This window comes from Lissotriton helveticus, chromosome 3_1 (assembly GCF_964261635.1).
Source record: "Lissotriton helveticus chromosome 3_1, aLisHel1.1, whole genome shotgun sequence".
Taxonomy (NCBI): domain Eukaryota; kingdom Metazoa; phylum Chordata; class Amphibia; order Caudata; family Salamandridae; genus Lissotriton; species Lissotriton helveticus.
This window is the reverse complement of record NC_136061.1, coordinates 456,930,064-456,945,068: the sequence shown is the minus strand read 5'-3', so window position 1 is coordinate 456,945,068 and position 15,005 is coordinate 456,930,064. Positions and strand designations below refer to the sequence as shown.

At 44.5% G+C, this 15,005-nt stretch overlaps 1 protein-coding gene across 1 annotated transcript in view; it reads right to left on the bottom strand.

Annotated features, from left to right (window-relative positions):
- The window catches only part of LOC144822608 (carboxypeptidase O-like), a 344,789-nt gene that overhangs the window by 194,818 nt on the left and 134,966 nt on the right, over positions 1-15,005 (bottom strand). Inside the window, exon 7 of the mRNA XM_078680335.1 lies at positions 9,948-10,058. Within this exon, the coding sequence (XP_078536461.1) occupies positions 9,948-10,058 (111 nt within the window). The remainder of the gene's footprint in view (positions 1-9,947; positions 10,059-15,005) is intronic.

The following is a 15,005-nucleotide window of genomic DNA, read 5'->3' as shown; positions in this document are numbered from 1 at the left end:
CTAGAAAGGACAATACTTTCCATCCCCAGGCAGAAATTATACTCCAAAACCAACCGGACCATGTCCAGGTGCCTGGATTCTGGTGTAACTGATGGGCAATTTTATGAAGTCTGGTTATAGCTGAATAAACAGACGGCGCGTTATTAGGAATGAAAATGCAGCAACTAGATCCGATGACTCTACATGCTCCTCCTCTATCGGCCAGTATGACGTCAAGAACGAGACGATTTTGGAGCACGACAAATCTCATAGCAGATTGCTCTTCGGTTAAGTTACCTAGGGCAGAGGCAGTCTCATTCACTACTGCTTCAAGGGTTCTGGTCAATCTACGTATTAACTTACTATTCTGGATAGGTCCTATAAAGAAGAAGAAACCTTTATTGAAATCTGTATATTGTTCTAGAGCAGTTTCAGTTTGATCGACAATTGGGGACTCGATCTCCCTTCTATGTCTAATGTGTACTAGATGTGTGTTTCTATGATAATCGGATGGGGCTAGAAAAACTGGTGGCAGTAGGAAGGCAATGTAACAGGTTCCCTCCCAATCGAGGGGCAGACGAACATATGCGGTCTGACCACAAACAAAATAAGAATGACGTGAAGCTTTGAAAATAGATTTCCCACTGTCACTATACTCGACAATAGTAGTACAATCACTATGTCCTACATGTGCGGAACCATTATTTCTGACACATAATTCGCCTTTGACTGGTAGTACTGAAATAGCAGGTAAGTCTGGAGTAGGATCAGACTGAACATTCAGGACCATGAAATTCGAAGAATAATTACCCAAATTATAAACTTCATTCTCTAGATCTAACCCTGTTCTGTGGGGAAGACCTTGCTTGTCTGGAAAACATGTACTGTTCAGAAGGGACATATCATTTGAAGATGACGTTAACATGGACCAGGCTCCACATGAACCATTATGTGAAAACCGATAAGGAAACAGTGGTAGAACTCCCTTCGGTGTCTGGAAAGGGGGGAGTCGACCACACACCCAACAATTAGTGGCATTGCTGGTCTGGTGTGAATAATGTAACATACGGATAAATGTATTGTTGCGCATAGCAAGACGATAGGATAGTTCGTGAGGAGGCAGATCACTAAACGTGTGCTCTACTGTAGCATTAGAAAACTTAACATGAGAAATTGGAAAACATAAATGGAATGCATAACTCGTGCAGGTAACCATCAAACTCAAAAACAATATAAAACTTAGAAAAACGATACATCGGATTGAGTTTTGACTAACTCTCTCACTATGGGGGTCTATCTCATACATGTCAGATACCTGTCTAACCGTTTCACCCGAGGGGGACTTAGACAATTAACCTGGCTGACTTATTTTACTAGACCGTAGCTTCTGTTTATACTCCTGCTGCGGAGTTTTCTCTAACAGGGAGGGCTTTGAGTCAAAGTCAATAGCGGGACAGTACTTGAGAATAGGGCAATGTTTAGACTCGGAAATGTCTGTAGAAGTGTCAATAAACGTTTTAGTTCTTAGTCCGTGAAATTTCTTGACATGAGACAGATGCACCCAGCCTTTTCTGCCTTCCAACTTCACGGCCGTGCGGGTGGTCAGAAGGACTAACTTCGGCTCCTTCCAGCGAGGCTCCAGCGGACTTGAACGATCAAAATTCCGGATTAAGACCAGGGTGCCGGGAAGGACCTCGTGTGGCTTGACTTCAGTATTGTCGGGAAATGCAGCGGCAACCTGTGAACGACAAGAGTGTAGGGCAGACATCAAGGAAGCTAGGTAATCTGTCAGCATATTACTGGAAACATCTGTAATACTTCGGGGTCTGGGTGTACCCCACATGTTCGGGGGGCGGCCGAATACGACCTCATAAGGGGACAGACCTGATCTGGAGTGTGCGACCATGCGCATATAAAACAAAGCAACTGGCAAGGCAACTAACCAGTCTACACCTTTTTCTTGACAGACTTTGGCAATACGGATTTTCAAGGTTTGATTATGTCTCTCTACGAGACCGGCTGCTTCTGGATGGCGTACACAATGGAACTTCCATTGGTATCCTAACAAAAGGGAAACGTGCTTCATAAGTTCGGATGAGAATGGCTGGCCGTTGTCAGAATACACGACCCTAGGGAGTCCATAGCGGGGGAAAAATTCACGAACCAACTGCTTGGCAGTGGTCGCGGCTGTGTAATCTGGGACTGGATATGCTTCTGTCCACCTGGACAAAGCGCATACAACTACAAGGACATACTTGAAACCTCGACATCGCTCCATCTGAATATAATCCATCTGGAGGACTTCAAAAGGGTGGTCAGGGGGCTGGAACCCACCTTGTTCCACCGGGACACTTTTACCTGGATTGAACTGGCAACATATCATACAGGTACGGACTTTCTGCTTGGCTGCAGCTCGTAAATGCTTGTTAAACCAAATGTTCTGGATACTGTCTATCATGGCTTTTTCTCCTAAGTGTGCTGGACTATGTGCGGTATTGATAATGACTTGAACCATAGAGTCGGGGAGAAACCATGTGGCTTTTCCCTTCGTCAACCATCCCTGATCTGTCTGGACCCCTCCTTGTTCGGACCATTTCTTGATTTCTTCAGGAGTAGCATGTAACTGGATATCTATGACATCTTGAGTTGGGTCCTTAACTGTCATACAAGTAGTCTGTTCTAGAGTGGATGACGGTGTCTTGTTAACTGGAATGTCTGGTGTCTGTGCTGTAAGCTTGGCTGTTCGATCTGCTAGATCATTACCTTGGGAAATAATGTCAGTAACTTTAGTATGTGCTTTGCACTTCATGATAGCGATAGCTGTCGGTAAATGTATTGCATCTAACAGAGCTTGAATAAGGAAACCATGCTGAATCTTGGTTCCATGAGAAGTCATGAAACCTCTCTCTTGCCAGAGCACTCCAAAGTCGTGTACGACTCCGAATGCGTAGCGTGAATCTGTGTATATGTTAACTTTCAGGTTCTTGGCGTGTATGCAGGCTTGTGTCAGAGCAACTAGCTCTGCTGCTTGAGCAGACAGGGTGTCAATACGGTGTGTTTCAATAACTTCAGTGTCAGTAGTCACTGCATACGCGGCTACTAGTTCTCCTGTACTCGTTCTCATACATGAACCATCCACATAAAGTGTCAGGTCGGGATCTGGTAATGGAATATCTGTCAGATCTTGTCTTGGCTTTGTCATAGTGTTAACAACTTCCACACAATCATGTGTGGTAGGATTTGAAGTAACTGACGGTAACAGTGTAGCAGGATTTAGAACGTTGCAGCGTCTGATTTCTATGTGTGGCTGGAACAGTGTCAGTTCATAACCTGTCAAACGTGCAATTGTTAAGTGCTGAGTCTGTGTTCGGTTTAAAAGAACTTCCACGGAGTGTGGAACTTGTACTGTCAGGGAGTGTCCTAATACTATGGAATCACTTTGTCTGATAGCTAGTGCTGTGGCTGCAACTGACTTGAGGCACGCAGGCAGCGCCTGGGCTACTGGATCTAGTGTGCTCGAAAAATAAGCACAGGGCTTGTATTGTCCTGCTTGATCTTGTGTGAGAACAGATAATGCTGTACCATCACGTTCCGTGACAAAAAGTGTAAAAGACTTACTGTAGTTCGGTGTAGCTAGAACAGGTGCTTGGCATAAAGCTTTCTTCAACTCATTAAAACTAAGTGTATGTTCAGATGTCCAAGGGAGGACAGTCGATACGGCTGCCTCCTGTGTCGTTAACTGTATCAGTGGCTTGGCTAGAAATGCATACTGAGGAATCCATTGTCTGCAATAAGAAGTAAGGCCGATAAAAGCTCGTACCTCCTTCTGTGTCTTGGGCTGTGGAAGACTCGCTATTAACTGGATACGATCAGATGTCAACTGCCTACCCCACTTGGACAGTAAGTGGCCTAAGTAGATCACTTGCTGGACACAGAATTGAAGCTTTGAAGGGGACACCTTGTGTCCCATCTCGGCTAGGAAATACAGGACTGTAAGTGATGCTCGCTCGCAGTCACGTTCAGAACGGGCTGTGATCAGTAGATCATCGACATATTGGAGCAGGGCAGTGTCAGTTGGCATGTGAATATTGTCTAGTTGTCTCTTAAGTGCTTGACTGTAAATACTAGGACTTTCTGTGAAACCTTGAGGAGCTCGTGTAAATTTATAGCTCCTTCCATTTAAACAAAAACCGAAAAGGTACTGGCTGTCTGGATGAATTGGAACACTGAAAAATGCATTCTTGAGGTCGATTACGGTAAAGAATATTGCCTCAGAATCAATAGCTGTCAACAGAGATGAGATATCTGGAACAACTGGATACTGGGGAATAATACATTTATTGAGTTCTCGAAGATCGATCACTAATCGATATACTGGGGGTGCATTTGGATCAGTACGTTTCATGACTGGAATGATAGGAGAATTACATACATTGGAGTCAGTTTCTACAACTACTCCTTGAGCCATGAGCTCGTCAATAATTTTGGATAAGGCTGCTACAGCCTCAGGTGGCAATCTGTACTGTCTGATTCGTGGCAGGACTACACCTTGTTTGAGAGTCACACGATGGGGTGTGATTTGCATAAAACCAACATCAGTTGGACCTTGCGCCCATAGATGCTGCGGAACATTAGACAATCTCGGATCAAAATCTCGTAAAACATAGTGACCCTTGAAGTCACGCAAAAACAAACGTATTCCTTCTGGGGAGCAGCATATAACTGCACCTAATTCTTTCAATGTCTTAATACCTAACACATTTTCTGGACATGACTTCGTAAGCAATAGATCAGTAGTTCGGGACAATGGACCAACTTCTAGAGTAACTGGCTTTGATATCTCGTTTACAATTGGCTTTCCTGAAAATCCAAGGGAAACATTTCTAGAGCCTGAGAGCGGAGCCCCTGGAACCTCGTCATGACTGATAGTAGTCCTACTTGCCCCTGTATCAATCAAAAACTTTCTGTCTTTCCCTAATACTTGACTATGAACATAGGGACCTTCTTGATCTACAGGAATCTCGATGAGAGGCAAGCCTACCTCCCTCTCTAGGCTGTTTCATGAATACGCTTGATACTCTGGATACTCTGTCTGTGCATACTGGTACATCTGCTGTGTAACATGCTGTGTTGCAGCGATAGGCTGCGGTGCTGTAACTGTCTGTTGTGCATTCTGTGGCTGAGAAGTCTGTGAAACTTGTTCTTGTCTAGGCGGACGTGGTCTTTCTTTAGTTTTACCAGTGGCTATATTGTGTTTCAGAACTGCACACTCGTTTATAAAATGACCTGGCTGTTTACAATAATTGCATGTCCCTTTAACGGGAGCTGCAGGATGACTGGCTTGATTCGGACCCCTCTTCTGACTGTCTTGAGGAACAGATTGTGCAACTAGTACTTTCATTTTCGTGTCTTTCATACGTCTTCTCTCGTGTTCTTGCTCTTCTCTGATTCTATTCTGGTGATACTGGAGCATCTGTAACATCTGGGACGGGGTACTAGCTTGCCATGTACTTTCGACTTTCAAAACTCGATTCTTAACTTGTGGACTTGAATTCTCGACTAGTTTAGTAACAAAAAGATGAGGGTATGACTCGCTACTCGTCTTCAAACCACTGTTGATTATAAAACATTTCTCAAATCTAGAATAAAAATCACTAGTGTCTTCGTCTTGTTTCTGTTTACAGGCTGAGATTGCATCCCAGTCTTCCTTTTTAGTGGCTAATAATCTAGGCAAAACTTGTATTAATAATTCTGGTAATTCTTTACATTTGTCTCCAAGACCGGTACCTGGTACTCGTATCTTATCTTCAGCTTCTAGAGCTGTCCAATCGATCTTTTTCTCTCCCACCTCCCAATCTTTTTCCTTGAGTTTTTCATATATGCCCGCAGGCAACAGGACTTTTAGCATTTTAATAATGTCCGGATACGTGTATTCTCCCATACGGAGCATGTCTTTTAATTCTCGGTGGAACCCTGCTGGATCTTTGTCGTGACAGGGAATTAACTTCTTCATTTCTAAGAGTTCCATCTTGGTAACTGGGGTGTAAACAAATACTCTTTGCATTTCACCACCCGCTGTCCTAACTGGGTGTACTTCTCGTAACGGATGCTGTCTGTCTATGTAAAACGGTTTACTTTCTGGAGGTGAGACATGAACAAAATGTGGGTTCAAAAACGTTCTATATTTGTGGCGCTGTTCTAGAATGACACTAATTAAATCGGTACCTAAACCTTTCCATCTATACTGGAGTAACTCGTTCAGGACATCATGTAACGGACCTGGATCAGAATGTTGATCCTCATACAGAGTAATGAGGTGCTGGATCATATACATACCCACCAGTCGCTGCTCGGCTGGGGGCAGTTTCAGGAACATTTGTGCCACTATTTCGTCTGGAAAAGTGGTAGAATCAGTAATCCATCGGACTGCTGATCGGGCTAGTTCTTGTTCATGCATGGTACTTAACTCACTATAACCGATTCGTGATTTCAGAATTTGATCGGTAGCTTGAAATACTTGTTCTAGAGAGCCTTGTTCTGGTGCTGGAAGATGAAAGACTTTCTTGTGTTCTAGGCGTAAATGTCGGTCTGGAAATCTAGATTTACCTACATACGCTATTCTGGCGGTATTCTCATCGTCTACCTCTTCAGTAGGAGAGTCATTTTCTTTCTCGCTTCCTAGAGCTTCTTTGCGTTGTTCGTGTAACCTTATTATTTCTTTACGTATTTTCTTGTACATACTCTCTATACTATTGAGTGTCTTGTGCTTACCCTCGGCTATATTATCACTCCACCATGTCAGAATTTTCATTTCGTTCGGATCTTTAGTCGGGGAATCTTGTTCCCGTATTAAACAATTGATCAGAAACTTTAATAACATGAACTGGATCTCAGATTTCCTGAGAGACATGACTTCACCAATACTTTCTGGATCTTGTCCTGTACGAATGAAACGATACATTCTGTCTAGATCTTCTTTCATATTCGGTAGGGTGACCAAATACTCGGACACCTGCCTTATACGTACGGAATATACAACCATACTATCCTCGCCTGGGACTGGATCATAACAGCATTCGGTAAGAGCTCGCCTGATATCTGCAATGGACTGATATTTAGGCGTACGCTGTAACGCACGTTCATGTAACTCGACTGGCCCTGGACGTCTATTTGGCGGCGGGGTACCAGGAGGACCTCCTCCCACGGCCCCTAAACTGGAATCGTCGATTGACACTCTTCGTGCTGGCAGAGTGGCTGATGTGGCGGGAATTTGTACTACGGGCTGGACCGGGGGTACCGTAGCAGGTACTGCAACAGGTGCCCCGGTGACTGGAGGACCATGAATTACATTATTTACAGGAGCTGGTGGAACAGGGTTTGCGTATTCTGGGACTGTGTCGTCCAAATAGGACGAGAGAAAAATATCAGCTGCGGTCGGTTTGTGACGTAGCTTGGTCGGAACTAAAGGTGGCGGGAAATTACTGGATGCCTCCGGGGTTGCTTTTGGCAAGCCCTCGGCAAGAAGAGGATACATACCCTTAATAAGGGCATTCCTCTGTCTGTCTGACTGTTCGGTTTTAACTCGTTCACCTATTTCGATTAGTTCCCTTTCTTGGGCTCTTTCTGAGGATTCTCTACTTAATTCTGACTTTCTGATTTCTTTTTCGGTTCTTTTATGAGATTCTTTGCGCCATAACTCGATGGCATCTTTCTGTGACTGTCTGGATTTCTTTTTCCATAATGCTTCTTCTACTCGCATGATGCACTCGGCATCCCATGTACCCGATACGGGCCATCTATACTTTTCTTCTAACTGTTTGGTGTACTCCACCCATAAATCTAGATACAATATGGCACTTATGCCATGTTTTTGATACATAAAATGACCTGGACTGTCCCTAGGCGGGACAGGAACTGCTTCTTCTAACAGACCTTTTCTAGTTTTTAACTGACGTAATTTTGAGAACAGAGGCATGACTGAACTGTAGTCTAGACACAATACAATACACAATGAACACGATAATTACTGAAGAACACCACTTTCATACCACGACATTGAAATACATGAATGACATTTAAAATGAAAGTTCGGACAAAATACTACCTGGAATACCAAAAAACAGAATGCATGAATTTCTCGAGAACAGAACGGACTAGAACAGAAACTAGATGCACTGCTAAAACAGTACGAAACTTACCGGTCTCATAAAGAGACACGTCAGGACCCGCATCCACCTAAGTGGACACTTCGTGTTGGATCTGTGTACCCAAACCCACGGACCAGAGACAATGCAATTGACCCTGTCTAGATACTACCCCAGCAACGGTACTCACCGGGCAGCAAGAACGGAAGGCCTCGGACTGGACTGGACTGCTACGACGACGGACGGACGAACTTCAGACTTCAGTTACGGGTGGGCTTCCGGATACCTCAGACCTTGGACTCTCGGCTTGGGCTCTGGTCGGGACTCGCCGCGTTCCTCCACCGCCTCGTCTGGATGCTGGACCGCAACCTCCGTCTCCCTGAGGGATACTTGAAGCAGAAATATCTGCACGTGCACGGTATGGTTCCGTCACGGCTGCAGAGGATCAGGGGGCTTGCGTGGCTTCACCGGCGCGTGGGGAAAGGGCAAGTCCCTATTCGGGCGCCATTGTGTGGTAAATAAATAAATAATACCTCTATTTTTGACTAGACATACAATAACAGATAGCTCAATAAATAAGAGTCAAGATTCGAGGTAGCTGGAGTTTGCAGGTTTTAATACAGCATAAAAGACAGGAACAGGACAACCTGCACGGGAATAGGATGGCAGGGCCCGGCAGCTGCCGGGGCAGGATCTGGGATGAGCGCGCTAAAGGGATAACTTTTAATAACAGTGCACAAGTATATATACTTAAACAAAATACATGGTATTCAATACAGTAGGCGTAGCAGGGGGCGGGGTTCGTAGCAGTCGCGAAAGATAAGGCTGAAATGGGTGTAACAAGAGGCGTGTACAGGGCGTATACATAGACATGTGATGTAAACGTAACAGAATATGTCATAAATGAGGCGGAAACATGGAGGGGGCTACCTAAGGAGCCGGGACCTCTAACCTAGTGGTGCGAGCAAGCTGGCAATGACGTGTTACTAGAAGGAACTGGGGGCTATGACTTCTGCGCTAGAAGGAGAGACTGAAGTCTGGAGAGTCAGAGCGACATGTACCTAAACACTATCTAGTATCTGATGTTTAGAGAACATATTGATAGAATCCAAAAGTTATCAGGGTAAAGGCTAACAGACTCTAAGACTGGTGCATGCATAATTCTACATGTAGTGCGTGTTGAGGAATATTAAATGACCATTAATACAGTATTTCTCTTACATGGAGACGTAAAGGCTAGACCATGACGGAATTTATTGATGCGACTCAGTAGCTTAGGAATGCAGGGAAGGAGAGCTGGACTGATAACTAGAATCATAACATACTCTTGGCAGACCAGCAGGCAGAGCCAGGCCGAGCCGGGCACTGTGAGGCAGGAAGTAAGTGAAGGGTCAGGGATACAGGTGGGGGCTGTATCGCTCCTCGGAGAGGGTTCAGGAGACAGGAGCTGAATCTGAGTCCGGGCCCTTTTGAGGCCTAGAAACGGGGACTTTACAATGAAATAACGTGCACACTGTGAAACGTGGCAACGTAACTTTACATAGGCCTAATACTCGTAGCTTTCACGAGAACTGGAAACTGGCATACTAGAGTTGGACACAACTGTAATTGCGTCTTTAATCGATCATGGGGAATGCATATGCATATTAATCATGCACACATAACATAAGATGGGGAACGCGTAGGGACACAGAACATGGCAAAATTTACTTTTCCACAATTTCAACATGTTCCAAAGGCTTTAAGTGATTATTTTGAATAGGAGTTCCTTCTCAGAAGTGGCATGGAATTCATTTGAAAGACTGGAGGGTTCGCCTTATTTACCTTTTCCCAAGAATATATGTAGCCATCAATGTTAAGCACAGGCACGATGTAAAAGTCGACGGCCTGGAGGACTTTGGACAGCTTGGAGTCACTGTGTCGATTTGCTAAAATCTAAAAGGGAAAGACAAAACAATATACTTGAGTGAATGATTTTAGATTACCTAAGCAGGAGCATAAATTATGAAGCCAAATAGAAATAGAAAACCCTTCTCTGGCTGCGGCTGACTGCCAAAAATGTATTCAAATTGCTAATAATTTATCACAGAATCCTTTTCACCCACATTCTCTTATAGCCATCGTACATGCATGAACCTGTACTCACCAAGGCGGATCCCACTGCAGGCAGTCTATAGCTTATTGGTTCCTGTATTCATGGGATGAAGTTTATCTCTGCATGGACAACGCTACAAACTTTTGGAATACTTCATCTAACAATACCTTAGCGATCAAGGTGAATTTAGAATGCTCAAGAAAAACCAACACCTATGACATTGTCTCTTAGGATGGTTACCCGGCTGGACAAGGAGCCACCAGCAGCTCTGAAAATCTTTTTCATCATAGCCCATTAATGGCTGACCACACTTACTGAGCAGACCCATTTCTCTATTGGTTGGCTTTAGAATATGGGTACTACCTTGTTCCATGTTGCCACTACAGCAAGTTCCTAATCCTGGGATATTTTATTAAAATAATTAATAGGTGTGTTAGTTTGTTGGATTTAATGGAAGAAAGCCAAGACAACAAATCCAAAACACAATAGTTTATCAAATGGCAGTGCAGCATGGATGCGTGGTATTCTGAAACGTGGACAAACGTGGCCACCATATCAGAGGTAGGATTTGGCAGACCTGAGAGTGTGGACAGGGAGACAAGGGGAGACGTTTATACCCAGGAATGCCATCTATTTGCGTTACCACCTCATGTTCAATTGCCATGACCCTAAAGATAATTAATCAGCAAATTAGTAGCCAGTGAAGTGATCTTAGCACAGGGAGAATATGTGGTCTTTTAATAGAGTCTGTTACTAGCCAGGTGGCCCTATTTTGGATGAGCTGGAAACAGTGGATTATTTTTCCTGCCAGGTAGATAGTATTTTGCTTAACCCAACCTTTCTTGAATTAGTATATTTATCACAATGCTGAGCAGATTTGCCTTGATGTATGGTAGGATCTGCTTTAAGATCCAAAGTTGAGCAAATGTCTGGGCAATCCTGGAGGCTAGAGTATTTTATGAGATGCCATCAAGTAGGACCCAGAGATTGCGAATGACTTTTGCAGGCACGGGAGGGGGCCGGTGATTGATGGTAACCAAGTAGCCACCCAGTTAGCTTTGGTTGAAGTGACGACTTGAGTCTCTGTCTTTGCTAGGGTTAGATGTAAGAAATTGGTAGCTAGCTTCCATTGAACAGTGGATAGTGCTTTAGTCTGGGGACTGACCTTGTTAAATAGGGAATTGCTCAGATTTGTGAGATTGACCAAAGATGAGCTGTATATCATCTGCCTATTGGTAAATACTAATTGCTTGCTGATAAGGAAAGGCGCCTAGGATTCAAATCTAAAGATTAAAAAGAAAGGGAGATAAATTAGGTATATTGGACACCACATCTGAGTGCTTTTATTTCTGAATAGAAAGTTAGTTAGTAGCACTACCTTTTATGATCTTACATCGAAAATTGATTTTACCCATTAGAGTACTAGGGGTATATTTATGTGGACTTGAGGCAGGGCATAACCGCAACTCACCTTGCTGTGCCGCCCTGTATCAAAGTGAAAGGGCAAGAATGCGCCATATCTATGGCATATGGCGCCCTCATGCTCTTTCCCCCTGTACTGGCGCAGTTTCGGTACCTAGCGCCAACGTAGTTACCTGTGCTGCACGCAGGATTGTTTTTGTGCTGGAAGGGGCACCTTCCTGCACAAGAACAATTCTGGGAGACTTTTCCTCTTTCACAGAAAGAGGAAAAAAAGAGGAGAAACAAACATATTTTGTTCCTCGTTGCACCTGCCCTGGGAAGGCGTAAGGTTTGGTGCATCCCCCGGTTTACATGGTCTTGTAAATCTGGGATGAGTCAAAATCCATTGGTATTACATGGGAACACCCATCGCAATGATCTTCATACGCCTCCATAGCACAGAGTAAGGCAACACAGCGATTTGCCCATCCTTGCCTTACTCCATATCTATGAGGCCATTTAAAGCTACACAAAGTGCCTTTGTGTTGCCTCATAAATATGATTTGGTAGTTTTTGCCCCCATTGCATCGCAAAAAAATGTTGAGCACCTACATTCAGCTTCTTCCAGGGTAGTAAACAGAATATTGTGGCAGAAAGTGTTGTTACCTGCCAACAAATCTGGCGGGATAAGCATTCAGACATCATATCTGTTGACGATCCTCCTCAGGTCAACCATGGCTTATAGCACTACATGTTTGTTACTATGCCATTGCAAAATCCAGCTTGCTGCCCTTCAATATGATGGTTTCTCAGTAAAGTATTGCAATTGTGTAAATGCAAGTTTCCCTTATAATTTGCTAGGTATGGAATGAGGGAAAGGAGGTGAGGATAGTTTAATTCAAGAGGGCTGTTTTTCTGGAGATGGGAATGATGCCTAAGTAGGCGAACTACTGAAGAGGTTAAGAATAAAATCTTACTTGTCATGAAGTAGAAGCTTCCTTAATCTAGCTGGACCAATATCATTAGGGTAACCTGAAGAATGACTGGGGCAAAGATTTTTATGGAAGTGTTATAAGTGGTTGTCTGAGGGGTTCAGATTTGGGGGTGGTATTTTTGATGATTTAATATGTGATGGTTAGGATCTTGTTCCTGAATAAACAGTCAATATGTTTGCAGATTTTATAAAATGGGCAAAACTAGATGTTTGTCCCTCTGGTTCTTAAAAACTATGTAAAAAGAACTATTGATGGACAGAATGCAGAACAATGTCATACATTCCCGCCAGTACAGAGATCTGGGCCTAAATCCATCGTTTGTTTGCTCACCTTGCCATACCAGTTTAGACCCAGCCATATGCAAATCAGTCTTGACCCTGCGCCCAATGAGAACAGTCCAGCCCGCACTGCCAGGCCAGGTCCTCCCTGGACTGGAAACAAGCATCCTAGGACCGGTTTCGGGGTTTCACCCCTCTTCAGCCAGGATAGCTGGATTCCATAGGCATGGAGAGCACGGGACTCACGTCTGAGCATACCCGTCCCACTTGGGGTGACAAATGCAAACAGAATTATTGATGGACAGAATGCAGAACAATGTCATACATTCCCCTCAGTGCAGAGATCTGGGCCTAAAACCATCGTTTTGTTGCTCACCATACCATTCTAGTTTGGACCCAGCCATATGCAAATCAGTCTTGACCTTGCGCCAATGGGAACAGTCAAGCCCGAACTGCCAGGCCAGGTCCTCCGTGGACTGGAAACAAGCATCCTAGGACCGGTTTCGGGGTTTCACCCCTCTTCAGCCAGGATAGCTGGATTCCAGTGGCATTGAGAGCACAGGACTCACGTCTGAGCATACCCGTCCCATTTGGGGTGACAAATGCAAAAAGAACTATTGATGGACAGAATGCAGAACAATGTCATATATTCCCCCTAGTACAGAGATCTGGGCCTAAATCCATCGATTTTTTGGTCATCATGCCATTCCAGTTTGGACCCAGCCATATGCAAATCAGTCTTGACCCTGCACCCAATGGGAACAGTCCAGCTCGAACTGCCAGGCCAGGTCCTCCCTGGACTGGTAACAAGCATCCTAGGACTGGTTTGGGGGTTTCACCCCTCTTCAGCCAGGATAGTTAGATTTCAGTGGCATGGAGAGCACGGGACTCACGTCTGAACATACCCGTCCCACTTGGGGTGACAAATGCAAAAGAACTATTTATGGACAGAATGCAGAACAATGTCATACATTCCCCCTAGTACAGAGATCTGGGCCTAAATCCATCGATTTTGTGGTCATCATGCCATTCCAGTTTGGACCCAGCCATATGCAAATCAGTCTTGACCCTGCACCCAATGGGAACAGTCCAGCCCGAACTGCCAGGCCAGGTCCTCTGTGCACTGGAAACAAGCATCCTAGGACCGGTTTCGGGGTTTCACCCCTCTTCAGCCAGGATAGCTGGATTCCAGTGGCATTGAGAGCACGGGACTCACGTCTGAGCATACCCGTCCCACTTGGGGTGACAAATGCAAAAAGAACTATTGATGGACAGAAAGCAGAACAATATCATACATTCCCCCTAGTACAGAGATCTGGGCCTAAATCCATCGATTTTTTGGTCACCATGCCATTCCAGTTTGGACCCAGCCATATGCAAATCAGTCTTGACCCTGCACCCAATATGAACAGTCCAGCCCAAACAGGCCATGTCTGAACTGGGGTGGCGTGGTGAGCAAAAGAACGATGGATTAAACCCAGATCTGTGACTGGGGGTGAATGTTTTGCCAATGTGCAACATTCTGTCCACCACCTTGTGTGTTTTGCTCTTATAGGTATGTGACAATAAGAAAGAGTTCTTCAGCTCAGCAAGGCACAGGTCTGTGATATTCAAAGAAGGAGTGGTTCTTAGCGTCCTTTATTTTGATTTTGTAAGTGGACAGATTTTCTGCTCTCCATACTACAAGTTTGAGATTATGAGGTTCAGGAGACAACCACAGATTATATTTCCAATTCAAGGGTGGAGGCTTCTGTTTCTGGAAGGAGAGGGAGGTGTAGATGTCCAAGATCATTGAAGTTGATCTTACCCAGGGCTTTTGAACCACCTATGTGCTAAACCTGCTTAGGCAGTGGCCGTAACTAGGCTACAGATTTTATTTTCCAATTCCCTCTAAAGCTGTTTTGAGTCTTTAGCCCACAGGGAATCTTGACAATAAATGGGACTGTCAAATGGTCATTCCAGGAGAGAGGGATGGGCTGCAAGGCAGAGATTAAATTAGGCATCAAAAAGATGAGATGCAGCAGCTGGCCTGCGCCATGTGTGGGATTAAGTTCAAGACAGACAAACCATTTAACGTAGTCTAAGTTAGGCCAGTGGGGTCTTCCAGCCACTC